The sequence below is a fragment of the Phyllostomus hastatus genome, unplaced genomic scaffold (genome assembly GCF_019186645.2).
Source record: "Phyllostomus hastatus isolate PE091 unplaced genomic scaffold, TTU_PhHast_1.1 phas_contig_210, whole genome shotgun sequence".
Classification (NCBI taxonomy): domain Eukaryota; kingdom Metazoa; phylum Chordata; class Mammalia; order Chiroptera; family Phyllostomidae; genus Phyllostomus; species Phyllostomus hastatus.
Window position 1 is genome coordinate 5,829,226 of NW_025333737.1, and position 26,775 is coordinate 5,856,000.

At 39.8% G+C, this 26,775-nt stretch overlaps 1 protein-coding gene and 1 pseudogene across 9 annotated transcripts in view; both read left to right on the forward strand.

The window, feature by feature from the left end:
• The first annotated feature begins 1,934 nt into the window (after positions 1 to 1,934).
• Positions 1,935 to 26,775, forward strand: part of RHOT1 (ras homolog family member T1) — a 60,806-nt gene continuing 35,965 nt past the window's right edge. For 4 of the 9 annotated variants that reach the window (XM_045836174.1, XM_045836173.1, XM_045836172.1 and 1 more), the window contains exons 1-6: positions 1,936 to 2,218; positions 16,495 to 16,553; positions 18,798 to 18,879; positions 21,080 to 21,123; positions 21,333 to 21,386; positions 21,541 to 21,593. In XM_045836174.1, coding sequence (XP_045692130.1) covers positions 2,143 to 2,218; positions 16,495 to 16,553; positions 18,798 to 18,879; positions 21,080 to 21,123; positions 21,333 to 21,386; positions 21,541 to 21,593 — 368 coding nt within the window. In that variant the 5' untranslated portion in view covers positions 1,936 to 2,142. Of the gene's footprint in view, positions 2,219 to 16,494; positions 16,554 to 18,797; positions 18,880 to 21,079; positions 21,124 to 21,332; positions 21,387 to 21,540; positions 21,594 to 26,775 lie in introns of all 9 variants that reach the window. The other 5 variants (XM_045836177.1, XM_045836176.1, XM_045836178.1 and 2 more) reach the window with 3 other exon arrangements.
• Positions 17,747 to 17,856, forward strand: LOC123817786 (annotated as a pseudogene).

A 26,775-nucleotide genomic window follows, 5' to 3' on the forward strand; every position in this document is an offset into this window, starting at 1 on the left:
TCCCAGAACTGTGTCTAACTCACCAGTCAGAGGCCAGCCTCTTGTTCCTCCCAATGTCAGTCATTTAATAAACATGTATTTTCTACCCAGCAGGCCTGCTCACTGGCCCTGGGTGTTCCACTGGGCTGAGATTCAGAGAGTGGCTGTGTTGCAAGTTCTTCCTTTGACGCACATAAAGGACAGATCCTCTCATCTCCTGGCAAAAGTACTTTGTTCAGACCTCCCTGCGTCCCCTGCGTAGTTGAGGAGGCATGAAGCCTGCCTGGTGATGATGGAGCTCCTTCCTAGTAGCATCCTAGAGGAAAATTCCATCAGTGCCTTTTGGATACCAATCTGTTCTCTTAGCTTTATCCAACAGACTTGATATACAGAAATCAATCTGTAATATCCCAACAGTAAATCCCACTGCCAGTGACTCCATCCTCAGGCTTATGTTTTGCTGCAGTATGTGTCATCATGTGGCTCTATTCTTAGGCTCAGAGGTGTGTAGAAATCTCTTCCCTCACATTATATTTTCCCAACATTTATGTAATCACTAATAGGAAATAGTCACTCTTTCCTATTATATGTTTTCCTATTACATTAACTCATTTAGTCTTCATAACAACTTTGTGAGGTATTATTCTTATTTGGCAGCTGAAGCTACAGAAAAGTTAAACAATTTGGCTGATGATATATAGCTAGTAACTGACAAAGCTGAGCTTCTGCAGACCTAGGCAGGCTGAACCCGGAGTCCTTGCTGTTAGGAAGTAAAGAAATCACTAGGAAAATTTCATAGTGACCCTTGATGGATGTCTGTTATCATATGAGAAAGACATAAAGCTCAAAGGAGGAGGTTACAGGTTCAGAAATATAGCTGATCAGGAGATGGAGAGGGGCTGTACAAAGAAACTTGTATTGCCTGGGAGGCGCACTCTGGCATATTGGATACTCCCCTCCCACTCTAGTGAGTGTTGGCCTCTGTTTGTACCAAACCATTGGCTGTTGCCTGCTGTAAGTGCTTGCTGTTTCCTTTTTACAGCCCTTGAGTCTGTATTTTTAAGTAAAATTTATTTACAAAGGAGTTCACAACATTATCTCTGCAATGCTCCCTCCAAATAAACTCTTTTTTTCTAGTCTCTGGTCTTCCAGACATTTCTCCTTGTCAAAGTCTTTGCCCAGCACACATGTATAACACCACAAAGGCCTGCTTCTTCTCACACTCTTGGGGAAGCCCCATGTAATTAATGTTGTCATCCAAAGGCAATGCTGATGCAAAGCTCCTGGGGTCCAGATTCTCTTCAAAGTATTGCTTGGGCTGAACAGGGCCCTAAAGAATTTGCTCCACTGTAAAAGGACTTTGTCTCTTGTGATTTGATATGTGTATGATTTTTTTAAGTAAAACCTTTTCATATACATTATTTCATGGGATCCTCCAAAGAACTTCATGAGGTAGGTTAGGAAGAGATTAAAGACTTCATTTGGTGGAGAGGAAACTGAGGCACACAGAGGTGATGTGACTTGCCCAGAGTCGCGCACTGGGAATGACAGAGCCAAGGCTCCATCTAAGCTGTACTGCCTTTGGGCTTTAGTCCACTGTGGGCTTCGCTTGTCTTACCTACATTGTAATGGGATTTGAATAGGTAGGTGCTCTGTAAGGGTCATTCCAACTCAAACATTTATAATACTACAATTTGGAGGAATACTTTTCCCTGAAAAATCATGTCATCAAGCCTCCTGAATCTCACATTTCCACCCATGTTATTTGCATCCATCCTGGAATATGACTTCGTAGTTTCAAATTCTCTTCTCAAAACGTCACGCTAGCAACTGTGCCCGGAGGAGGGGAGGGGAGGTTCCTGCCCTCTGCGCTGCGCTAGCCTGACTGCAGGGGCGCTGCTTAAGTCAGAAGGGCGTTCGCGTTCTGAAAGTCCTTGTCCCTCGCGGCGCCCCGTCGACCCGGCCGCCGCCGCCCGCGGAGCCGGAGGAGGTGGAGCTGGCTCTGTCCCGGCTCCGAGTGGGTTTGCAGTGGAGTAGGCGGTGCGGCGGCCCTCGGGTGGCGGAGGCTCGGGCGGGGCGGCTGGGGAGGCTGGCAGGCAGTGCCGGCTGCGCGGGGAGAGCGGTGTCTTGGGGTGGGCGCTCCCGGCAAGAGGAGTCCGCTCCATGCATGCGGGCGGAACCCGGCCCAGACGAGCCGCCGACATGAAGAAAGACGTGCGGATCCTGCTGGTGGGAGAACGTGAGTCCGCGCACCGGAGCTGGCGGCGGCCACCGCAGCCCCTGCCATCCTGCCCCTGCTGCCCCGGGCCTCTTCGTCCCCCGTCACCCCACTCTCCTCCATCCGCGCCCCCAATGCGCCAAGCCCCTTAACTCTGCAGGCGGCCGTCAGCCTCCTACCTCACCTGGGCCCTCCTAACGCCTCCCTCTCCTGTCCCCAAGTCGGCCTCCCAAGCCGTGTCCTCCTTAGTCTCTGCCCGCCCGGCCTCATCCCTTCTAAGCTCCTCTCCCTCTTTTCCTCTTCAAATCCTCTCCTTCTGGGCCTCAGCGTCTCTGAGGCCGCCTCCTTCCAGACTCTCTCGCCTTCGGTGGAGATTCCCTTGTCACTGCAAAGGCAGGTGCCGGAACGGGCACACTAACCAATGGGATGGCGTGAACCGGCTCCCGGGAAAGCTAGGGGGAGGGGTGCAGGACTGTCGACTTGTGGGCAAGGTCAGGTTTCTGCCTTTTCTTTTCCTTTTTTTTTGAGCGCTGTCTTCTAAGCATTGGCATGAAGATATACAGAGTTTTTAATGATACTTGTACTTTGCATTGGAATAACTCCTGGTACACTCAATAATTCCTCATTATTTTACTCTCAACTTGAAGTTATAAAAGTATTCAATGAATGAATAATTATCTGGGAAAGGTCCTACAATTGAGAGAATTATTGTTACCCTAAAACCTACTTTCCCCCCTCGTTTTAAGCATTATTTCATAGCTCCTTGGTGATTAACTTATAAATAACAACAGGCACACATGAGACCCAACATACACGCATACGCACGAGACCCCTTAGAGATGTCACCTTGTGAAGATATAATAAAGGAGAAATGCCTTCTGTTCACTGCCTTGGGGACTGAACAAACTTCTTGGTATCACTGTGCAAGTTACATGACTCAATTGGTAGGACTAAAATAAGAAAGTGCACTGGCAGGACGGGATTGTTTGTTTTCAAGTACATTTAGTTAATGCTCTGCCATTGCTGTTTTGAAGCATTCTATTCTAAACCCGTTCCATTCTAGAGTAGCCCCTCCGGGCTACTGTGATCCACTCCCAAGGAAGAAAACTAACGCATACTTGCCCTCTCGTGTAGTGTTGTTTGATGGTCATTGAAATCTCTGTTCACCTGTTGTTTGGAGCAGTCTTCCTTTAGAATCAGGAGTTAGAAGTAAACTTAGCCAGTTTGCTTTTTGATTCGCAGTTGTGAATTTTAGTCTTTATTTATAACTATATCTTTATCTGTATTTTGCATGGACTTCCTTGACAAAGTTCAGGAAGGTGTTATTTAACATGATTCATACAGGTGCATTTGGAAAAGCAGGGTAGGAAAAGTGAGCAGATGATCTGATTAAAAAACTGGTCTTTAATTGTATCATAAAATGGCTTTATAGTTTAGTAACTTTTTTATATATAAAGTCTTTATTATATATATAGTTCCATTACCATTTAGTCCCCTCCCATCCCCTCCCCCCAGTTTAGTCATTTTTAATGCTAATTTTTGAAAAGCTGAAATGCAATGTTTCATGAGTTTTAAATATAGGAGGCAATTATGTATAATCATTTTTTTGTAAAACACCTAATAAAAATGCTATACATGTATAAGATATTGTCAGCCTTAGGTCATTTAAGTTAAAATGTTAATAGCATTATTTATTTAGAAATACGTAAAAGAATTAAAGACTTATTAGAAAAATTACAGGCTGTGTTCTGCAGAAATGAAAACAAAAGAGTTGATAAAAGTACACATGCAAGAGTTTGATCAGAGGGAGAAACTTGACTCTAGAGAAAGCCTTAGGTTTTGAGAAGGACAGTTTTCTTAGAAAGGGTGGTACCAGAAACTTTAGGCCAGCTACCATATATGTAATTTATTTTTACATTTAAAAATACCAGGAAGAGTTACACTTATTTGATATATGTCTTTGTAATTAGCTATGTTAATGGATGGCATGGGGGGGGTGTTTGAAGCATTACTTTTTGAGATTTAATGTAAATATTTGGCAGCTGTTATCCTAACTGTAGCATTTTTAAATGCTAGGTAACTCTAAGTGTGACTAAGGCTATTTTAAATAATGCTGGTCTGCTAATGCAGATTTGTCAGAAAACCACTTCTTTAGGAAAAAGTAGTAATTCAGTTGTAGTTTTAAGATGTTAACTAAGGAGAATGGGAAAAAAATAAAGGAAGAGGGACATCATCTCTGGTATTGTTGTAAACCGTATTTCTTCTCTATCACTTCAGTGCATTTTATTGCTATTAGTGTCTGTCCCTGAAGCCACAGAACAGCAGCTTCATTCATCAAAGCCCAAAATAGTTGTGAATAGTTTCAACATTCTGTTGCTAAACTTACACTGTCCTCTGAAGGTGAAATGGGCCTTTTTTATGCCCATCTAGAATCTGGATTCTGACCCATCCAGGCTTTACTGCTAACTAATTGCTTGATATTTATTTAGCAATTAAATCAGAGAAGTTAGGCTGTCTGTAAATTTTTAGGTGTTTATTTGCAGAGAAAGCCAAAGTGTTTTAAATATCATCTTCACCTTATCTTAATTGAGCGTATTGAATATCATGTAGGCCAAAAAAAATTACTATCCTTAAAGTGAAATTTCTTATGAAGATTTTATTTATTTATTTTTAGAGAGAGGGGAAGGGAGGGAGAAAGAGAGGGAGAAAAACATCACTGTGTAGTTGCCTCTCACATACCCCCTACTGGGGACTTGGTCAGCAACCCAGGCATATGCCCTGACTGGGAATCGAACTGGTGACCCTTTGGTTCACAGCCCACACTCAGTCCACTGAGCTATACTAGCCAGAGCCAAAATAAAATTTTAACAATCTTTAAAAATGTTACCACGCCAAACTTAGTTCTTCAGGTTATAGGTTTTCATGGGCAAATTTGTTGACCAAAATTTGTATTTAACCAGGTTTGCATTAGAATCCTTAACAAATGTCCTTGTTACCATAAAATTAGCACGAGCCTTATTACCTACATTGAAAGCACATAAGATAGTTTTAGTTTAGTGAGGTGTTATTTTTAAATGAAATTGAGATACAGTTGTTTTCTACCGGTTAGATTCAGTAGGAAAGTAGAACTGTTATCCTCCTTTTAAATGTTTCTGGTAGCTCTTACCCAATTAGTTTATCAACTGGAACCTTTGCCAAACTAGTTCAGGGTGACCTAGGCTTTTGTAATATCTCCTTAACTGGTCTCCCTGCTTCTAATTTTGTCCTTTCTCCATGTAGTAGTCAGTGTCATCTTTAAAAAGTATTTCAGATCTTGTTACCCATATTTTTTTAAGAGTTTATTTATGTATTTTTAGAGGGAGGGGAAGGGAGAGAGAAAAAGAGGGGGAGAAACACAGATTTGTGAGAGGAACACAAATTGGTCACTTCTCATCACCCCCAACTGGGGACTTGGCCTGCAACCCAGGCATATGTTTTAACTGGGAATCAAACTGGCGACCATTTGGTTCGCAGGCTGGCATTCAGTCCACTGAGCCACACCAGCCAGGGCTGTTACCCATTTTTAAAATCCGCCTGTGATGTGTGCTTTCACTTAGAATAAAGTCCAAACTTTTTTTTTAATTTTTAAAAAATATTTTATTTATTTATTTTTTGAGAGAGGGAAGGGAGGGAGAAAGAGAGAGAGAGAAACATCAATGTGCAGTTGCTGGGGGTCATGACCTGCAACCCAGGCATTTGCCCTGACTGGGAATCGAACCTGCGACACTTTGGTTCGCAGCCCACGCTCAATCCACTGAGCTATGCCAGCCAGGGCTAAAGTCCAAACTCTTAAAAAATACATATATTTTATTGATTATGCTATTACAGTTGTCCAGTTTTTCTCCCTTTGCCCTCCTCTGCCTGGTACCCCCATTCCTTTCAGCAATTCCCCAACTTAGTTCATGGCTATGGGTCATGCGTATAAGTTCTTTGGCTTCTCTGTGGAGGCTTACAAAGTCATTCAAAATCTGGCCCTTGCTTTATTCTTGTATTACTCTCTCCTTCACTGCTTTCTTTGCAAGAAGGCCCTGACCCAGGCATTACCACCAGTCTTCTGCATATTTGTTCACTTGGCTTTTATTGTTGTTTTGTTCTCTGGGCTAGAAAGTAAGCTTCAGGAGGCCAGGGGAGTTGCCTTGTTGATTGCTATATCCCCAGTGCCTAGAATAGACTTGGCACAGAGTAGGCAAATAGTTGCTGAAAGAATGACGGAGTTCAGGCCAGTTCAGTACTTTCTTAGACTTTCCTTGTTTTTCACACCACTCCTCAGTCAGAAAAATTTGATCTTTCTCCTTTGTTAAATCCAGTCTGTTGTGGTTATTGTTAGAATTTGAAGGGGTAGCACTTGTCCTGTCTCTTGTTCCTGTCCTTAGCTTTATTTTCTCTGGGAGATTCCTGTGTTCTGGCAACAAAGTAGACCAGTGACTTACAATGACAATGTCATGTCTATTCCATGTCTTGGCTGCCAGGAATTATAGTCCTTGCCAAAAAGAGGTCAGCTTCTCTTTGAAACACCAGAAGTCATCTTAGTTTTGAAGGAGTTGGGGAAAGATTCTTCAGGAATAAGCTAGGGATAAGAGTCAGACTTTAGGAATAAGGTAGTAGTTTTTTTTCTTTGTAAACATTTATTTTTATTGATTTTAGACAAGCAGGAAAGGAGAGAGAAAAACATTTATTGTTTTTCCACTTATTTATGCATTCATTGGTTGACACTTGCATGTGCCCTGACTGGGGATTGAACCCAGAACCTTGGTGCATTGGGATGATCCTCTAACCGACTGACTTACCCGGCCAGAGCTACTAGTAGTTACTTCAGAAAAAAACTTCCTATGGTCCTGTTAAAGCCATATAGCTTTCAATTCTGGTCTTTGTAAGAATGATATTTGAAGATTAAACAGCTCAATTTCAGTGATACTGTGTTTAGTCCCTGGGTGATTTTTCTGACCGAGGATGCAGCCTTTCTCGCTGTTGTTTTTGCTCCTCTGGCACCAGCAGGCAGTGCTGTGGATCTGGTGTGAAGGAGAGGGATGAACCACAGTCTTAGCCCTCCTGCAGTTCATCTGCATGTGGTCAATAGAATTTTCCTTTGGAACAATGCTCAGCCTTTCTCCACATGCTAAAGTTTTCCATTTAAAGCTATAGTTCCATAGTCACCCTCCTCCTCCCTGTGTATTCTAATTCAATAACTTAGGAAGAGCCAACAAGTCTTCTTAATAAAAAGCAAATAAAAGTGAGGAGTAGGCCCCACTGAAGCATGCAGTGTTTGCTATCAAGAAAAATAGCCTATATGGCTGGTAGGGTGGTGATTGGAACCAGAAAATGTTATTTCCACTTTACGAATATTAGGAATTTGCTGTCATTTAGAACTAGATGTTCAAACGATGTGATGAAAGACAAAGAAATTTTTAGCCTGGCTAAATCTAGATAATTCTATAGTGATGAATTATGTTTCCCATGGATGACCTACTTAGAAGCATGGCGTCTCACACAGAACTGTGGCATGTTGTGCTGAACTGAATCAGAAGGCCTTCTGTCCTTGGGAATGATTGTAGCCATGCTTCTTTTCTATAGGGTTACTGCACTATTTCTCAGGCAAAACAGAGGAAATAGAGATTGGATGGCTGGCTGGCAAAGAATTATATTTTTGTTTTTCATATTAATATTTATATTAAATACTGTATGCTTTTTGTATATAATTTTAAATGAAATTATTACAAAACTATTAGATAAAATATCTATACTGTATTTTATAGTAAATATAAAATTTAACTGGCACAGTAATTAGAGAAGAGCTTGGGAATTTGCTCCTTTGTGAAAATTTTAACTTATCAGTTAAACATATGTTGGGTTTATGCTCATCTGCCATTTTTAAGGGAACTTTTTGATTATAGGCTTATATAAATATTTAATTTAAAATTTTTTTAAATTCAGAATTTTAAAATTCTAAAGTGTTTTTGCTTATCTTTAAGGCACTCATTCAGTTCTCAACCAAAATTAGCTTAAAAGTGGCTGGCCTATTTTAATTTTAAACCTGCTTTTTGTTATTGTTGTTGTGATGGTTATTATTATGTTTTGGTGGTCTCGCTCAAGGTTAGGTTAGGTGGGCATAAGAGAAGCAAAAAGCCCTAGATTAGTTTCACTTAGGCATTTCTTAACTAAATCATATCTGTGTGATCCTTTATTTAATTAATTAATTAATTTATTTTTATTGTTGTTCAAGTACAGTTGTCCCCATTTTCCTCCCACACCAGCCATCCCACCTCCCACCCTCGACCTCTGCGACCCTTTACTAGTTGCAGTATCTGCCATCTCACCGTTCTTCCTAAGGAAACCCGAAGTGGTGCTAATGAAAACACGCTCATTTTCTCCCAGACTCACTGTACTCTCTTGCTCTAATTTTGAACTTGTTTTAAAAAAGGAAATTGCTCTTGTATTTTTATGTGGAAAAGATTTATGTTTATTTTTAAAAGGTCTTTTATTATGCAATTACCTCAGAAACTAGGTGGAATTGTTTTATTGTAGTGAGTGTTAAGCTACCTCCTGTTCTCTAACTAGCGAGGCAAGATATGAGTGGGGAGTGTTCATATAAACAACCTGAATCAGAACATCCCCACTCTTGTGGCCCTGTCTTGGACGTCTGTATGACCAAGCACAAGTAAAGCTCTTTCACGGCCGTTGTCTTCACAGTACCTCCCGTGCTGCCGAGGTGTTTCCTTTCCCGTCTCCGTGGCCTGCCCTGTTGGAATAGACCTGGTGGCGGGTTTGGACTCTGGCCGGAGCCTGCTGTGTATGGGCAGCCAGAACTGCCTTGATGAGCTGAGCTGAGAAGAAATTTGAATTTCCTGAGAATGTTGGTCTTTCTCTTCTGAAAATACCAGTAGGGATGAAGGGGGAAAAAGCAGGAAGGGACTGTGGCCAGGAAAAGGTTGTGCTAATGAGTTTTCACAAGAAAGAAGAGGAAGAATTGTCGGGATTATGGTAAAGGCAGGGACTTGAAGGTGTCATAGAACACCCACTGAAGGCCTGAATTGTGCCAAGGGATTCTCCGTGAGTCTGATACAGGAGAACAAGTCCTAACCTCTGTGGAAACTAGTAGTCCTTTTGATGTTGGTGATTGACTTAACTTCGATCATTTTGTCTAACATTATGAACTGTTGAAAGTGGGGTAGCTTTCTTCGGAAACTGTTGAGGGCCTTGGAGTTGTAGGATATAAGTGATTTAGAAACGTAATTCTGAAAAGGGGATTATGAGAAGGATCAAGGTCTTAAAGGTATTAAGGCAGACAGAATTCTCAAGGGCCAAGCAAAAGTGAGGCTTGTTTTCCTTTTGATTACCTAGGAGCATCTGAATTACTGAGTATCTAATTAATTTTTACCATTCCCAACATAGTAGATAAGGTTAAGAATGTAGAGGTATATAAGGTATACAGGAGAGTTCTTCAAAAATGGAAAAGTTTCTGGGAACATCTGTGCTATTAGAAGTTTTGGGATTTTGGAGACACTAGGGAAAAAACAGGCATCTCTCCTGGGGCCAGAAGGCCCAGAAGTTTAAAGGTCACAGGAATTGTACAGCCATTGGATGTTCTAAAAGGCTTGTTTTAACTACCTGGAAGTTAATATTCCTTACTCAGATGAGCTGCATAAAGTACAGGGCCCTGTGGACTTGATTGTACTTCACAGCAGAAGCATTCTCCTGTCTGGTGATTGACAGGGAGCTCTGCTGTGTGTTACTTGTCTTCACCAGACATCACCACTCTTTGCAAGGAACCCTGCTAGGGCTCTCTCCCAGAGGTACTCTTCTTGCTCTGCAGCATTACTTGCCAAGAAGAAAAAATAGACAGGAGGCCCAAGTTCTAGATTTCGGGATGCTGGACAAAGAGGACAGTGGCATGACTCATTTTACATAATGTAACTTTTGCCTCCATTGTGCAGAATGATGTGGAATTAGGATGGACCGCTGTGGGTGTCGAGAGGAATACTAGCTGAGCTAGCTGAAAGTTTGGGGTTGCTGAGTCCCTTTGCAAAGCCATGATGAAAGGAGTTATTTAAGGAAAAAAGTTATGAAATGCTGCATATAAGTCAACAAGTTTTAGAAATTACTGGACCCCACATTGGCTTGGCGGGTCCCACTTGTTCTTATAGATAGATGAATATTCCCGCCAAATCACTTTCCCACACACAGTTCATCAGTTAACAGATACAATTTGGAGATCAGTCTATTTCTAGGCTACTTTCAGGTATGTGATCTAATGCAACTTGTACTTTTTCATCTGTTATAGGCCTGTTTTCTAGGTGTAATACAGGATGGTTTATACTAACCATAGAATATAAGCATTTATACCATGTAGTTTAAAAAAAAAAAGACTGATGAGAAAATTGAAGCCCAGAGAGTGTCAATGACAACTCCGGGTCAACCGTTAATGACCAAACAGGTTCCCAAATCCACGTTTTCTGGCCCGTTCCAGTGCTCACTTAATTCCTTTAATTCAAACTCATCATCATCACAGCAACATGTGTGTATTTAATGTGTGTCACACATTGTCTTAAGCATTATCCATCTGTCATCTTAATTAATTCTCTTAACCACTTCAGTGAAGCTTCTCAGCATCATATTTGAGATGAGCACATTGGGACTGATGACTTGCCTGAAGAAACGCAGCCAGTAAGCACTGGAACTAAGATTTCAGTCCAGTTCTGGCTGATTCCAAAGGATGTATTCTCTGTTTTTTTTCACCAATAATGATTTGGTATAATATTTATTTAAAAGGTATAAAAAGTAATACAACAAATGCCCATCAGCTGGCTTAAGAAATAAAACATAACTGATAAGGTGAAGCCCCCACCCCATTGCATTTACCTCTCTTTCCCTCAAAAGTAGCCAGGCACAGAATCTCACATCCATGTCCTTTACCACAGAGCCGTACAACTCCGTTTACTAAGTGTATTTCTGAGGAGCTAGGGATTTGGCAGTGCACAAGAAAAACAGCTTCCCTGCTCTTGTGGGGTTTCCTGTAGGTGGTAGTGAAATACTTGTTCGTTAATCTTTCCGGAAACACCCTTTGTGAAAAACCACCCAGGTTTTCACAAAGGACAGCTAGGAAGTCCTTTAGGAAACCGTTGGTGCCATGCTAGAAGGTTGCCTGGGTATTACACAGGCACGATACTGTCTTGAGGACACACATGCCTTTTCTCTTTTACGAGCTTTTCTATTTCCTGCTATGTTACCAGCCTTCTAGAAGAAGTAGATACTCCCTTCTCCTCCTGTGCTTTCCTGCCTCCCCTTCCTTTCTTTAGAGTGATGGAACATAGCACTCGATCCTTACCTCTGTGTGGCAGTTTTATCTGTCCTGTTTAATACATTTTCCGTATTATCCCCACTTAAGACTTGGTTTAGGTAGATGGCAAATGTGTCTGAGTGGAACTCATACTCTTGGATAGAATTTCTGTTACAGTGCTTCTCAGTTTTTCAGCCATCACTTCCTTTTATAAATACAAAACTCCCATACCCTCTGCATTCTGACAGTTTTCAGATACTAACTGGGTCTCCTACAATTCAATTCAGTTTTGACAATAACTGTCCTGTGCTAGCATCAGATCCCATAGGTTAAAAGTCAAGGTTTCCAACAAGATTACTCTTACTTTAGACATCAGCATGCAAAGTGGGGTCCTCAGACTACCCACACTTATTCCTGGCTGACTACAAATTTGGGGCTTCCCATAAGCCCCTCAGGTTTGATAATTCACTAGAGTGCCTTGCAGAACTCAGGAAAGGTCTACACGTACGATTACACAAATGAACATCCAGATGAGGCGTACAGGGCACCACCACAGGGCAAGGTCTGAAAGGGTCCCGAGCTTAGAAGCTTTGTCCCTGTGGAGTCCCAGTGCACCACCTCCCTGGCTCGTCAGTGTTCACGGACTGGAAGGCTCCCCTGAGTGTTAATGTCCAGAGTGTTTATATGGGGCTTCATTATGTAGGCATGATTGATTGAATCATTGGGCACGCGATTGAAATCAATCTCTAGCACCTCCCCCTCCCTGGACGTTTTGGGGTAAGGCTGGAATTCCCAACACTGTCATCACATGGTTGGCTTTTCTGGCAACCAGCCTCCATCCTGAAGCAATCCAGGCCCCCCCTTACCCACAGTGAGTCACAGTTGGAGGGTCAGCTCGAGTGTGGCTGAAAGAGACTAGCAGAAGACTCTCCTGTCGCTTAGGAAATCCCAAGAGATTTTGAAGCTCTATTCCAGAAACTGGGGATAAAGACCAGGTGTATTCTTTATTATATGACACCCTCCTTTAACGTTATTTGAAATTGCAATGTTAATTAATTTTTATTGAAAACAGATTGAACAGAGTAACTTTAGAATTTCTTAAATTGCCTGAGCAGTTATCTACTATCCACAGTTCTTCAATTGCTCTTAAGAAAAGCGCTGAAAGGGATAGTTCCAGAACCTCCAGGAGGTGGAACTCGTTTCCCAAACAGCAGTGCCGAGGCTGTAGCAATACTCTGGTGTCAGGCAAAGTGACGCAGTTCATTCAGTCTGGTTGACCTGATAGCGGTCCTTGTCCTAGTCATAAAAGTAAGAAAATTCAATTCATCATCCAGGTGTTTCCAAATATATGGGTATTGCATTAATGTAAATGCATACATGTTAAGTATGTACCTTATGTTCATAACAGTTTGGTATAAGCTATGTGGCACAGGAGTAGTTCAAAGGAAGAAGGGGAGGGATATAGTAGCCTTGGAATGTCTTTAGGGATGAGGTAGGATTTGAGGTGTCCTTGAGAGATGGTTAATACTTGGAGAAGTAGAGGGGAGAGAGATAATGGTGTTTTAGGTGAAGAAAAAAATACATGTGAGGAGACAGGATATATCATGGCTTCTTTGTACTTACACACAGCCGTATGGCCTTATTGGAGCAATTTGTGCATGTGAGGAATGGTGGAAAATGAGATTAAATAGATGAGCTGTGTTAAATTATGTATGATTTTCAAAGGCCAGTAGAATAGTTTCGACTTGATGTGGTAGGTAATTGAGACTCAAGGAAGGCTTTTGATAAGGTGAGTTAGAAAATGAAAAGAATATGTAAGAAACATGGATTGGCATTTGTATTGGTAGATTAATGAGAAGAGAGATTGGAGAAGGGGGATAGAGAATTGGAAACTGGAACCTGGCTGGTATGGCGCAGTGGATTGAGCACCAGCCTGCACACCAAAGGGTCGCTGGTTCAATTCCCAATCAGGGTACATGCCTGGGTTGTAGGCCAGGTCCCCAGTTGGGAGCATGCAAGAGTCCACTGATCCAGGTGTCTCTCACACATTGATGTTTCTTTCCTGCTTTTTCTCCCTCTCTTCCCTCTCTCTAAAAGTAAATAAAGAAAATCTTAAAAAAAAAAGTAAATTAGAACAATTTGAGCCTCCAAATAATGACAGTAACAGATTATAAACTGTGGAATAATCCGTGAGACCATGCTAATATGAGTCAGAAGGGAAGTCTTTCCCTGTGATAGAATGCAAAGTAATGTAGAAGGTTTGATAGAAATAAAAAATTTTAGGAAAGTCATGAATGGCTGCTAAAGCCAGTAGGCAAAAGTTTGATGAGAAACAGGATATTTACATGGTCTCAAAGTATCTCCTCATAAGATACTTATTAATTACAAAAGGAAAAATAGTAACTTTGTGATGGAGGAACCTGTCAGGCACCACCTCCTCCAAGTGATGACAGCCGACATCACCAGTAACGGGACAAAATTGGCATCATCTCTCTCCTGCTGTGGTGCACTGAGAAGGGTGCAATATCACTCCTGTGGTATTCTTGCCAAAAACGTAAAACCTGAACTTAACCATGAGATGGCCCCATACAAGCCCACCTGAGGGATATTCTACAAATTAAATGGCTTTTAGTTTTCAAAAACATTAAGGTCTTGAAAGGTAAAAAAAAGGCTGAGGATCTTCCAAATTAAAGGAGACTAGAGAGGCATGACAACAGAATGCAGTATTTGATCCTGGACAGGAAAAAAACACCCTGATTTTTCTTTTCTATCAAAGATAATAGTGGGACAGACCCGAGATGTGATAAAGTCTGTAGATTAGGTAGTAGTGTTGTATTGCTGTTAATTTCCTGGGCTTGACAATGCACTATGGTTATGTAGGAGAATGACCTTGGCTTTAGGAAATGCATACTAAGGTTCTTAAGGGTAAAGGGTCATCATATCTGCCGCTTACTCTCAAGTGGTTTAATTTTTTTTAAAGCATATATATATTTAGAGAGCGTGATAATGCAAATGTGATTAAATGTTAACATACGTGGAATTTAGTTAGGGGATAGACCTAACTCCTTTGGACTATTTTTGCAGTTTTTCTGTAAGTCTAAAATTTTCTCAAAATAAGTTTTATAAAAATTGAGCCAGAGCTGCTGAGTTAGTTAGCAGTAAATCGATGACTATTTTAATTAACTTATGTATAACAGTATTTGTGTAGGCAGTGCTTGCTGACTTTACAGGTCCCATTCCTTCTCTGTGTTTTTTAACTTGTGTTAATACTGTTTAAAGTCTGGCATAACAAGGAGAAAGAACACTGGCTTAGCCACCAGGAAATGGATTATTCTCTTAGGTGTGCAACTCACCTTTTAGTGAGATCCTGAGGAAATCACTGTCCAGGGCCCCAAGGTCTTCACCTGAACACATTTAGCAGGAGCTGGATAAGCTGACATCGATGACGAGGTTCTAGCAGTTCCGTGACAATGGCTCCTGGATTCACTGGCATGGTCGGAACTCAGTGACAGTGTTTATTTTCAGCCACAAGGAGAAGGCCCAAGCGTTCCCTCACAAGTCGGCTGTAAAGAACTGTGGAAACCAGAGCTAGAAGACCACCTAGCCTGTCCTTCCACCAGCGGCACTCCCTTGTTCATGGCACACCTTTTCAGTTTTGGCCAGTATGCTCCTTTCTAGCTGTTTGTTGTTTTCCTAGGGACTTGTGTTTTTTAGTTCACCCGTTCTTTTAGTCATTAAAAAAAAAAGAGTGTGACTTAACTTTAAAATCTTCTAGTTCTTTTATGTTTAGACTTTACTTTTGGAAACAGTAATTTGCTATTATAGCAGAGATTAATAGGCAGGTGGACTGCTTTCCTCTAGAATAACAAAAGGATTTAGTTGATAAGCAGTTGGATGTCTGTGGTAGTAATTATATGATCAGAAAGTGATGGGAACAGAGATCACATTTCAGAATAAAAATTAAGATTTTTAGCTTGTGCAAAAAAAAAGGTAGGCTAGAAAAGATAACAGGAAAGGGTCTTTGCTCTTACTAATCCTTTCGATGTGATACCCTAAAAAACAAAGAATGTAAGGCTATACAGAAGTAGGCACGCTGACCTGTTGGTGAGGATGTAAGCTGGTTTATCCTTTTTTGGAGGTAATTTAGTAATATCTATTAAAAACAAAAGATTATGCATGCCAACTTGAGTTCCATTTCTAGAAATTCATTGTAGAATGAATTCTAGAGATTAATTTCCATCTCTAGAAATACTCATTGTAGCAATGTTTATGAAAGTGAAAACTCAGTGTGCATTGTTAGATGAACACAGCATACAATGGATTCTTATACAACTATCAAAAAATAAGGTAGGAAGCTTTTTAAATGTTAATATAAAATGGATTTATCATTGCTATTTTTAAAAATTGTGATAAAATATAGAAGCCATAATATTTAACATTTTAACCATTTGTAAGTATACAGTTCAGGGACAACGAATACATTTATAATTTTATGTAACCATCACCACTTTCTAGATTTAAAACTTTTTTAGCATCCTCAACAAAAACTGTGTATCCATTAAATAATAACTACCCCCCACCCAGAGATTGTTATAAGGTGACATGTAACATTGCCCAAATGCATAATTAAGTGATAAAGGAGGACTGCCAAATAGTGTGGATTCTGGTTCCAGTGTGGTGAATTATTATAATATGTTAATTTAAGTGTAGGGAAAATCCAGGAGACTGTCTGTATTAAACTGTTAATGGGGGACATTATGGAAGAACTTTACTTTTAGATCATAAGTTTTGGTAATTCTTTGTTAAACAATGAGTATGTGTAATTTTTCTAAGCAGAAAAAGAGGTATACTTTATTGTACTAAAACTTTGTAATTTCGGTGGCTCTGATTTTAGCTAACAACAGACTTTCTATGTGGTTGCTGAATTTGAGTTTATGTAGAACCTGGACACTTGATTAAAGCAGTGTCATTTTTACTTTCACAGCTAGAGTTGGGAAGACATCACTGATTATGTCTCTGGTCAGTGAAGAATTCCCAGAAGAGGTAAACATTTTTATTTCTTTTCTATTTTTAAAATGTTCTAAATTTATCAAAATCGAGCTAAAACGAAACAAATTCTTCCTTTTTTGCATGCATTTCCTTTCTAACAATCATGACTTTGAAAAGGCTCATCTTATTTTACACAAGACATCTTGGAAATACAGTGTAGGGGAAAGAACCACGCTAGCTCTGAGTTCACCTCCATCCTTTGCATTTCCTGCTTTTGACCTTGGCTAGGATATATGTCAGTTCTGTGCCTGATTTGTCTCATCTGTGAAATGGGAGCTCAGAGGGGTATTAGAGGTAATCTAATCCGTATAATCCTCTCTTTTTTGTTCTGGGTAAATTGTTTCTTAAAAATAAAACGTTACTCATAAGCCCAGAACAAAACAGATGAGTATTCCTTAGTTAAGGTTAGGGTAAAAGGCCTGGATCCCCACCTGCCTTTCACCTGACACCCCCTAATCTTTGAGAGAACCACTAGGATTCCGATACACATTTGAAAACCTTTATTATTATCTACTTCCATCATTTCACCAGTGGAGAAACTGATTCATTCCATCTTGGCCTACCTCGGAGGGTTATGGTGGGTCTCAAATGAGATAAGATTACCAGTGGGAGTGCCACCAAAGGTAAGGTGGCTTTATTATATTACTGGCAACAGATATATTTACAATTTGAAAGTCCCATTATGAGGGATCATTGCTTATGGCCTTAGGTAGTCAGGATATTATTGTGGGGAATGGGACAAAGGCAAATGAGATGAAAATACACTTTTTAAATATTCTTTCTTCACATACCAGGTGTTATTAGTGCCACAGTTTATATTTATCCTTTAAAAAATTTTGTTTAGGTAGGAATATCTGTATAATTTCAGTATTTAGACAGAAATGTGATGGGATAGTATTTTCAACAGTAGCCATATAACCATTCATTATTTCTTTTGCTTTTTTTTCTTGTTAAATAAGATGGTTAAATAACTAACTACTTAATTCATGAAATGAAGCGTATTTTCATGTGGTTTATGGTATTATTGTTTATGGAATTAACAACATTAATTATGATCATGCAGGATGTAATGCCTAAAAGTTTTCTATGATAGTTTAATTTAGTTTAGAATTGCCATTTTAGGATAGTCCTCTTGGGTATGAATAAGGGATTTTTAAATGAGTAAAATCATCCAGTCTTTCTAAACAATGTAATCATTAAGAATAAGACTTATTCAATGTGAGCTTGCTACAGCAACAGTCTAACCTATTCCGGCGCTCTCCTCCATGAGACAAGCCGTTATACAGACTTAGACAGTGTTGAAAAAAAAAAAAAGAAGAAACAAGAATAGGATTTATTATATAGCCAATCAGTTATCCTCCAGAAGAAATGAATTTTGATCATTTTTTTAAAGATTTTATTTACTAGAGAGAGGGGAAGGGAAGGAAAAAGAGGGAGAGAAACATCAATGTGTGGTTGCCTGTCATGTTCCCCCTACTGGGGACCTGGCCCACAACCCAGGCATGTGCCCTGACTGGGAATCGAACCAGTGACCCTTTGGTTCACAGGCCCGTGCTCAATCCACTGAGCTATACCAGCTAGGGCGATAATTTATTTGTTTTATTTGAGAATTTATTTTAGATTGACATAGTTTCTCATTTGTAGAGTATCTAAAGCCTTCAACAAAATAGAATGAAAACAACATATTTTTTAAAAATTGAATGTTTTTAAAAAATATTTTATTTATTCATTTTTAGAGAGAGGATGGGAAGGGAGGGAGAAAGGGAAGGAAACATCAATGTGTGATTGCTTCTCATGCACCCACTACTGGGAACCTGGTCCACAACCCAGGCATGTACCCTGATTGGGAATTGAACCAGCGACCCTCTGGCTTGTGGGCTGGTGCTCAGTCCACTGAGGCCTACCAGCCAGGGCTAAAAACCTAATGTTTGAAATACCAAATTTAGATACTATTTCAGGCTGCGTCAGATCTGAAGTATCCTTGTATGTGCTGTGCTCATACAGATGTGTATTTTTTAAATGGTTTATCATATAGCATTAATATATATTTGCGTCTGTGATAAAGAACAAAGTAAAGCATTTTTTAACAAAAATAAGCATTTAAAAGTACAACACATACCTGTAATGATAGGTATGGATGAAAGGAGCTTATATATAGATGAATTTACGTAATCTATGAACAGGTTTGATGGATAATATCCAAAGGTTTTTCTTTTCTGTATTTGTTTTCAAATGAAGGTTCCTCCCCGGGCAGAAGAAATCACCATTCCAGCTGATGTTACCCCTGAGAGAGTCCCGACACACATTGTAGATTACTCAGGTAATGAACGACCTATTGACTTACTGGAGGTGAGGCTGTAGGGATAATTTAATCATCCTTGAAAAGGTATTTACTCAGCTTTAGAAAATGTTAAAGAGGAGTGATCCTTTTTCTCCAGCAGTAAATGGTCCTTTACTGTTCTTGTCTCATTTATTTATATCTTCTTGCTAACTCCCACCCAGGCCCTCTTAAAGGCTCCATCTTTCAGTTCTGTCCCTAATCCATTAAGTTGTGTTCAGCAATAGTGAAAAGGAAGGAGGGATGGTAAATGACAAGAAGTAGGTACATCATTACCCTCCTTGAATTGGCATGTTTTGTTATCAGGCATGCTACGATGGTTTGGAAAGAGTTCCAGATTTAAGACTTGTTGAATTCTAACTTTGTTCTTTACTTTTTCAGCCTGTGTCCCAAATAAAATAATAGTTAAGATAGTTGTAAGCTTTCTTACTACATTGTACGATAATAGAAGCACATCTATATTGCTTTTAATAACTTAAATTTTTTATATACACTACTACTTTTTAATTATTAAATTGTTTTGTGCTGGGACTTTTTATTTTATTTTTAAATTATATTTATTGGGGCGACATTGGTTAATAAGATCATACAGGTTTCAGGTGTACATCTCTGTGGTACACAGTCTGTATGTTGCATTGTGTGTCCACCACTCAAACTCAGATCATCTTCCATTACCATGTATTTGTCCCCCTTTACCCTTTACTGCCGCCTGGGACTTTTTTCTTTTAAAGGGTCAGTTGTAACATGTACCACTCTGATGGGTGATTTTGATGATGGGGGAAGCTATGTGGAGGGAGGAGGTATATGGGAAATTTTTGTACCCTCCACTCAGTTTTGCTACGAACCTAAGTCTGTTTTTTAAAATGGGTCTAACTATGTTGGTAATACTTTGTTTTGCTAAAATAGTATTCCATGTAGCCTAAAACAGAAACGTTAGTACAGTGTAGTCCGAAACACGAGATGCTTTGAACACTTCAAGTGCGACTAGTCCTAAACTGAAGTGTGCTGTGTGAAATGCAAGTGAGTTTAGAAGACTTAGCATGAAACATAAATGTAAAATAGCTCATTAATAATTTTTCTGAGAATATATTGGTATTTTAATATTTTTTATATTTTGGGTTAAATAAAAGTAATTTTACCTGTTCCTTTTTACTTTTCTTGAAGTGACTACTAGAAAATTAAAAATTCCATATCTGTGCTTGCATTACATTCCTGTTGGAGAGCACTGTATTAGAGTCTGAGGGGGGTGGATGCTTTCTGTTACAGTTTCATCTCTAGCTTTATTTATAGAATTATTCTTCTTTAATATATGTGGTCATATAATTAGATTCACTTCAGTGTTAGAATTGGAATCTTAACCTACTGATTATTCAACATATGAATATTAAAAGATATTAAAAATGACCAATTTTTAATAAGATATTAAAAATGACCAATTATTTAGCATAATGTAAAGTACAGTTGAAATCATTTATGATATTAGTTTGTGTAGCTCAAATAACAAGGACATTGGGGGGAAATGTAATGTAAGATGATCAGAATTGATGTGTCAATAATGGCTTTGCTCTCCATTCATGTGCCTCTTTGTCCTACCTGTGTCATGCATATCTCGAGCACCTTGGGGTTGTGGGCGCACCCGCTCACTGAGACCAGTTCTGGCCAGAGATACACTCTACAGAGGGAATTCTTGACTCCTCATTCTCATGCTCTAGTTTTGCTTCTGGGACCGGGTTAATATCACTCAGATCTGCTCTATGGGTCTCAAGCTTGTACTGCCCAGATTCTCATGTGGCCCTTTAACCTTGTGTGTGGATAGACTCTTTGTCTGGGCCTCTGACTTCTCAGCACCCAGTTTTCTAGGTTGGGTTTCTGATCTCTCCTGCCTGACCCTTCTCAACTCTGGTCAGATACCGGCCTAGATTTATAACACAATGCCTTCTGCTCCTCTCTGTCTGAGTTACCTTCTTGTAAACTTGTCTGTCGGTGCCAGCCACTTCCTTATCAATCTCTCCTTCCCCTGGCTTGCCCTGGTCTTTGCCACTGAGTCTGGTGCTTGACCAGGACACGAGGAATGTGGGATGTTTGAGGGTGTTAGACGGGCGTCGCGTGAATTTTAGCCTGGCCATTAGTTTCTGTGGACATGTGGAAAATATTACACTCTTTTTTACTTTGTCATTTGTAGAAGCAGAACAGAGTGATGAACAACTTCATCAAGAAATATCACAGGTGAGTTAAAACATAGTCGTAGGGTTTTTGTGGGAAAACAGTGATGAGTGAGAAAAAGTCTGCTTTTTCGTTCTCTCACTTAGTTTGTTGTTATTGCTGACTTTGAGTGTGTGTTTTTGCTGTAAGTCCTTAGGAACTTTTTCTTTTTAGAGACATGCTAAGTGTTTATTATTACAAAAATGCTATTAATTTGTTAATTTTTGTTGTAGGCTAATGTCATCTGCATAGTTTATGCTGTTAACAACAAGCATTCTATTGATAAGGTATGAACGTGTGACTTTTTCACTATATTTAATTAAATTTCAGTGGGGGTACTTTCAGAATTGATCCTCAACTTAGAATTTTAGGGGTCTGGAGGGCAGGTACTTTTCAAAGAAGATCCTCGTATGGCTTAGCTCTTGTTAATTTTCATTTCAGGTAACAAGTCGATGGATTCCTCTCATAAATGAAAGAACAGACAAAGACAGCAGGTATTTTTTTTCTCTCAAATTTTGTATATTGAACAATATCAAACTTACAAAAGAGTTGCAAGAAGTAGTGTGATGAATACCTGTAAACCCTTCACTTAAATCTACCAGTTGTTACCATTTTGCTGCATTTGCTTTATCTATAGGTCTGTGTCCCTGTTTGCAAACATACACACTCCTTTTGGGGGGAGGAATTATTTGAGGCAGCACAGATATTTGAGAGCAAAGCACAGAATGGAGCTCTGATACTGTAGTGATCCCCAATTTCATATATTAAATATTTTGATAATCTTAGATTTTTCTTTCTCAAACTGCTGCTTGAAAAGTACACGCCCTCTCTTGAGATGCCCCTTTGATGAGTAATGGCCTTTTCCCTTGTCACTGGTTGCTCATAGTGTGGTGTGTGTGAGCACAGGACTTGGAGGAAATTGAAAGACCTTTGAAATCTGGTTTGGCTGCTTGTAAGCTTTAAGACTTCGATTTCATTGAGTCCATTTTCTCAGCTGTAAGCACAGATGAGGGTAATACCTCTTGTGGTTACTTTAAGAATGCAGTGAAACAATGCATGTGTAAGTGCTTTATAAGTTCTCTAAAAAACTGTAGGGGTCTTCATTTAGGAATTCATACAGGGAGATTTCTTTGAAATTCTTTGGAAGACATGTATATGATAGGGAAAAAGCAGGAGAACATACATTCTGTTTTTTTCTGAGTAGGGTGCTAGTTGTAGGTATATATGCTTTGAATTTTAAGTCAAAATGGAAACAAAACATTTTTCTTGTAGCATTGTATAATTGAACATGTTATTTATGAATTGAACATGTTATTTATGAAACATTTGAGTCTTTTGAAATGTTAGGAAAGCAACTAATACCTATGTATTGTATACATCTGGTCCTTTATTTGCTTTTTTAATTTTTATTATTTTATTTTTTAAAATTTATTTCTTATTATATTTTTTTTCCATTACCATTTAGTCCCTTTATACCCCCCACCCCTTACTTGCTTTTTTATATTTATTTTTTTAATTGGGCATTTTTGTGCCTTGAAACCTAAGGATCTGGTTCTAAATAGATGAACGTGGTCACTGACCCTTGTTTCCCAAGTCTACATAAGCAGACTTTTGACTGAGATGGTATTGTGTATGCTGTGCCTTGCAGCTCTGATTGTTCCTCTTTGGTTTTAAACTTCATAGCGACATACTGTCAAGGAGAAAAGAACAGTATGACCGTCTAGGGCTACCCCACCCAGTGCAATAACCTCTAATCAGTTGTAGCCATTTAAAATTAAATTAAGTGAAATGAAATGAAACTAAAAATTCAGTTTCTTGAATATACTCAGTTGCATTTCAAGTGATTGTAGTAATGGACAGTACACATAAAGAACGTTTCTGTCATCATAGAAGGGTGTGGTAGACAGAGCATCCACCTGCATGCTCTGACACCTGCTTGTCTTGCTAATTATTAAAGCTGCTTCCAGGAGGGACTCTTCAGAGAAGGCAGTTTAGCCAGGATCTATCAAGGACTTGGTTGGACCACTGGATATTTAAAATTTGGCTTTACTATGACAGCTTCCTAAAATGCTGTGGTTAGGTTTCTAGTCCTTTTAGTATCATCTGAAAGTGGCTTTTAGCCCTGGCTGGTGTGGCTCAGTGGATTGAGTGCTGGCCTGTGAACCAAAGGGTTGCTGGTTCGATTCCCAGTCAGGGCACATGCCTGAGTTGTGGGCCAGATCCTCAGTGGGGGTGTGTAGAGGCAACCACACATTGATGTTTCTCTCCCTCTTTTTCTTCCTGTTTTTCCCTCTCTCTAAAAATAAATAAATAAAATCTTTAAAAAAATGAAAGTAGCTTTTAACATTTGGAGATCTAATTGAGCTTTCTCAGGTGTGGCTATGTGTTTTCCCTCCCTGAATCATATCAGCATAGTTATTTTTTTTGTGGTTGTCCCAAGGTGGTCTGTTTCTTTATGATATGGCCCTTACACTTTTCAATATCTTCCTCCTTTAAATTTATATTAAAACAACTTTTTTAATTTATTGATTTTAGAGAGAGGGAGGAAAAAAGACAGAGAGAAACATCGATTTGTTGTTCCACTTATGATTTCATTGGTTGATTCTTGTGTGTGCCCTCACTGGGGATAGAACCCAGAGCCTTGGTGAATCTGCACAACACTCTAACCAACTGGCCTACCCAGCCAGGGCCCTTAAGTTTATATTTGTTCCACATTTATTCTTCCTAGGACTTCCTTGGACCATTGTTACAGTGTTTAAAAATTTTTTTTATTAACATACAGTTAGACTACACTATTATATTTGTTTTTAAGTTTACAACATGGTGATTAAAAATTTATATCCTGTCCCTGGCCAGGTGGCTCAGTTGGTTAGAGCATCACCCCATACACTAAAAGGCTGCGGGTTCGATCCCTGGCCAGGGCGTGGTATGAGAGGCAACAGGTCGATGTTTCTCTCTCCCTTCGATGTTTCTCTCTTCCTTCCCGTCTCTGTAAAATCAATAAACAGAGCCTTGGGTGAGAATTTAAAAAACAATAATAAAATAAAAATGTATGTACTTCATGCTGTTATCACCACACTAAGTCTGGTAACCATTGTTACTGTGCAAAGTTACTACACTATTACTGACTGTATTCCTGGTGCTGTACACCACATCTCCGTGGTTTGTTTATTTTGGAACTGGGAGTTTGTACTTCTTACTCACCTTTACCTTTTTCACCCATCCCCCTTTTCCCTTATTATAGTGGTTCTTAATTGGGGGGGGGTGCTCATCATTGTCATCTGAGGTACTTTAAAAAAACATAGATGCCTTTGCCCTACCCTTAGAGTATTAGAATCAGTAGGTTTGGAGTAGGATTTGGACATGTGTATTTTTTCTAAGCTCCCTAAATTATTCTGAGCATACCTTTGGTTGGAAACTACTACATTTTTGGAAACTCTTCTGTCTCTGTTTGGAATATATATTTGGGTCATATAGTAGGTCAGGTTTTTTTTAATGTATAACTACACTAAGAGGGTAAATAAATACTTGTAAGTTTTTCTATTGCAATCTGGAGTTCCAACAAGATGATTTGCTTTCACTCCAAAATCTGTTGCAGAGGCACAAATGACAGTTCTCCACTATGCTAGTTCTCTTTGATTTCCCCATGTAGATTTCTGATAGGTCGGTCAGAAACAAAATCCTTGTCTGAAACAAAACCCTTAATTCCCTGCCTGTCTCCCCCCACCAAAAAAAAAGACCTCTCCATCTTTACTGTCTCAGGAGATCTACTCATTTTGTCTAGCTAAAGACCTGTATTTTTTTTTATTTTTGCCTTTCTCTCAACCTCCATATCTAATCTTCCAGCTGTAACATACCACATCATCCCCTAAATATTTCACTGAATGATAACAAGTGACCGCATTTTTAAAAAAATATATTTTATTGATTATGCTATTACAGTTGTCCCATTTTCCCCCCTTCACTCTCCTCCACCCCGTACACCCTCTCCCACCCATATCCCCCCTTTAGTCATGTCCATGTGTCATACTTATAAGTTCTTTAGCTTCTACATTTCCCATACTATTCTTACCCTCCTTCTATCTATTTTCAACCTACAATCTATGCTACTTATTCTCTGTACCTTTTCGCCTTCTCTCCTCCTCCCACTCCTCTGTTGCTAACCTTCCATGTGATCTCCCTTTCTGTGGTTCTGTTCCTATTCTAGTTGTTTGCGTAGTTTCTTTTGGTTTTGCTTTAGGTGTAGTTGTTAATAATTGTGAGTTTGCTGTCATTTTACTATACATGTTTTTTCTTTATCTTCTTTTCTTAGATAAGTCCCTTTAACATTTCATAAAATAAGGGCTTGGTGATGATGAACTCTTTTAACTTGACCTTATCTGAAAAGCACTTTATCTGCCCTTCCCTTCTAAATGAAAACTTTGCTGGATAGAGTAATCTGGGATATATATAGGTCTTTGTCTTTCATGACTTGGAATATTTCTTTCCAGCCCCTTCTTGCCTGTAAGGTCTCTTTTGAGAAATCAGCTGACAGTCTGATGGAAAGTCCTTTGTAGGTGACTGTCCCCTTATCTCTTGCTGCTTCTAGGATTCTCTCCTTTGTTTTTACCTTGGCTAATGTAAATATGATGTGCCTTGGTGTGTTTCTTCTTGGGTCCAACTTCTTTGGGGCTCTCTGAGCTTCCTGGATTTCCTGGAAGTCTATTTCCTTTGCCAGAATGGGGAAGTTCTCCTTTATTATTTGTTCAAACACGTGTTCAATCTGTTGCTTTTCCTCTTCCCCTTCTGGTACTCCTATAATTCGGATGTTGGAACGTTTAAAGATGTCTTGGAGGTTCCTAAGCTTCTCCTCGTTTTTTTTTGAATTCTTATTTCTTCATTGTTTCCTGTTTGGTTTTCTTTTCTTTTCTTTTTTTCTTCCTTCTGGTCCACTCTATTGTTTTGAGTCCCAGTTTCCTTCCCATCACTATTGGCTCTCCGTGCATCTTCCTTCATCTCTTTTATGGTAACCTGCATTTTTTTTCATGTAATTTGCACCCAAAATCAACCAATTCTGTGAGCTTCCTGATCACCAGTGTTTTGAACTGTGCATCTGATAGGTTAGCTATTTCTTGGTCGCTCAAAAGGATGAGTTCTGGGGCGCTGATTTGTTCTTCTATTTGAGCCATCTCTCTCTCTCTCTATTTTTGGTCTGGTCGCTCCTGTTACGGTGAGGGGCGGAGCCTTAGGTGTTCACCAGGGCTGGGCACCCCAGTCACTAGATTGTGGCTTTGTATGTGGGGGTGGGGGCAGGGGGGAACAATGGCGGCAGCCCCACTCTCCTGGGATCTCAGTCCCTTCCCTGGGATCCTGGGCTGCGCTCTCCGCTCTGGTCCACAATCATAGCCTCACTGGGTCCGTCAGTTGCTGCTTGCATACTCAGGACCCACTGCATGCCGGGGATGGCTTATGAGCTCCCAGTTGCCTTAGGTGCCCCCCTCTCCCCACACTCCGTGTGCTGCGACCCGCGGTGGTCTCCGCCCCTCCTATTGGTCTGGATGAATGGGTCTACTTCAACTTCTTGGCTGTCCAACTTCCATTCAGATAAATTCTATGTCAGTTCTGGGTGTTATTCTGCCTCTAAATTGTTGTTGTTCTAATCTTGGTTGTGTGTGGAGGTACGGTGCGTCCACCTAT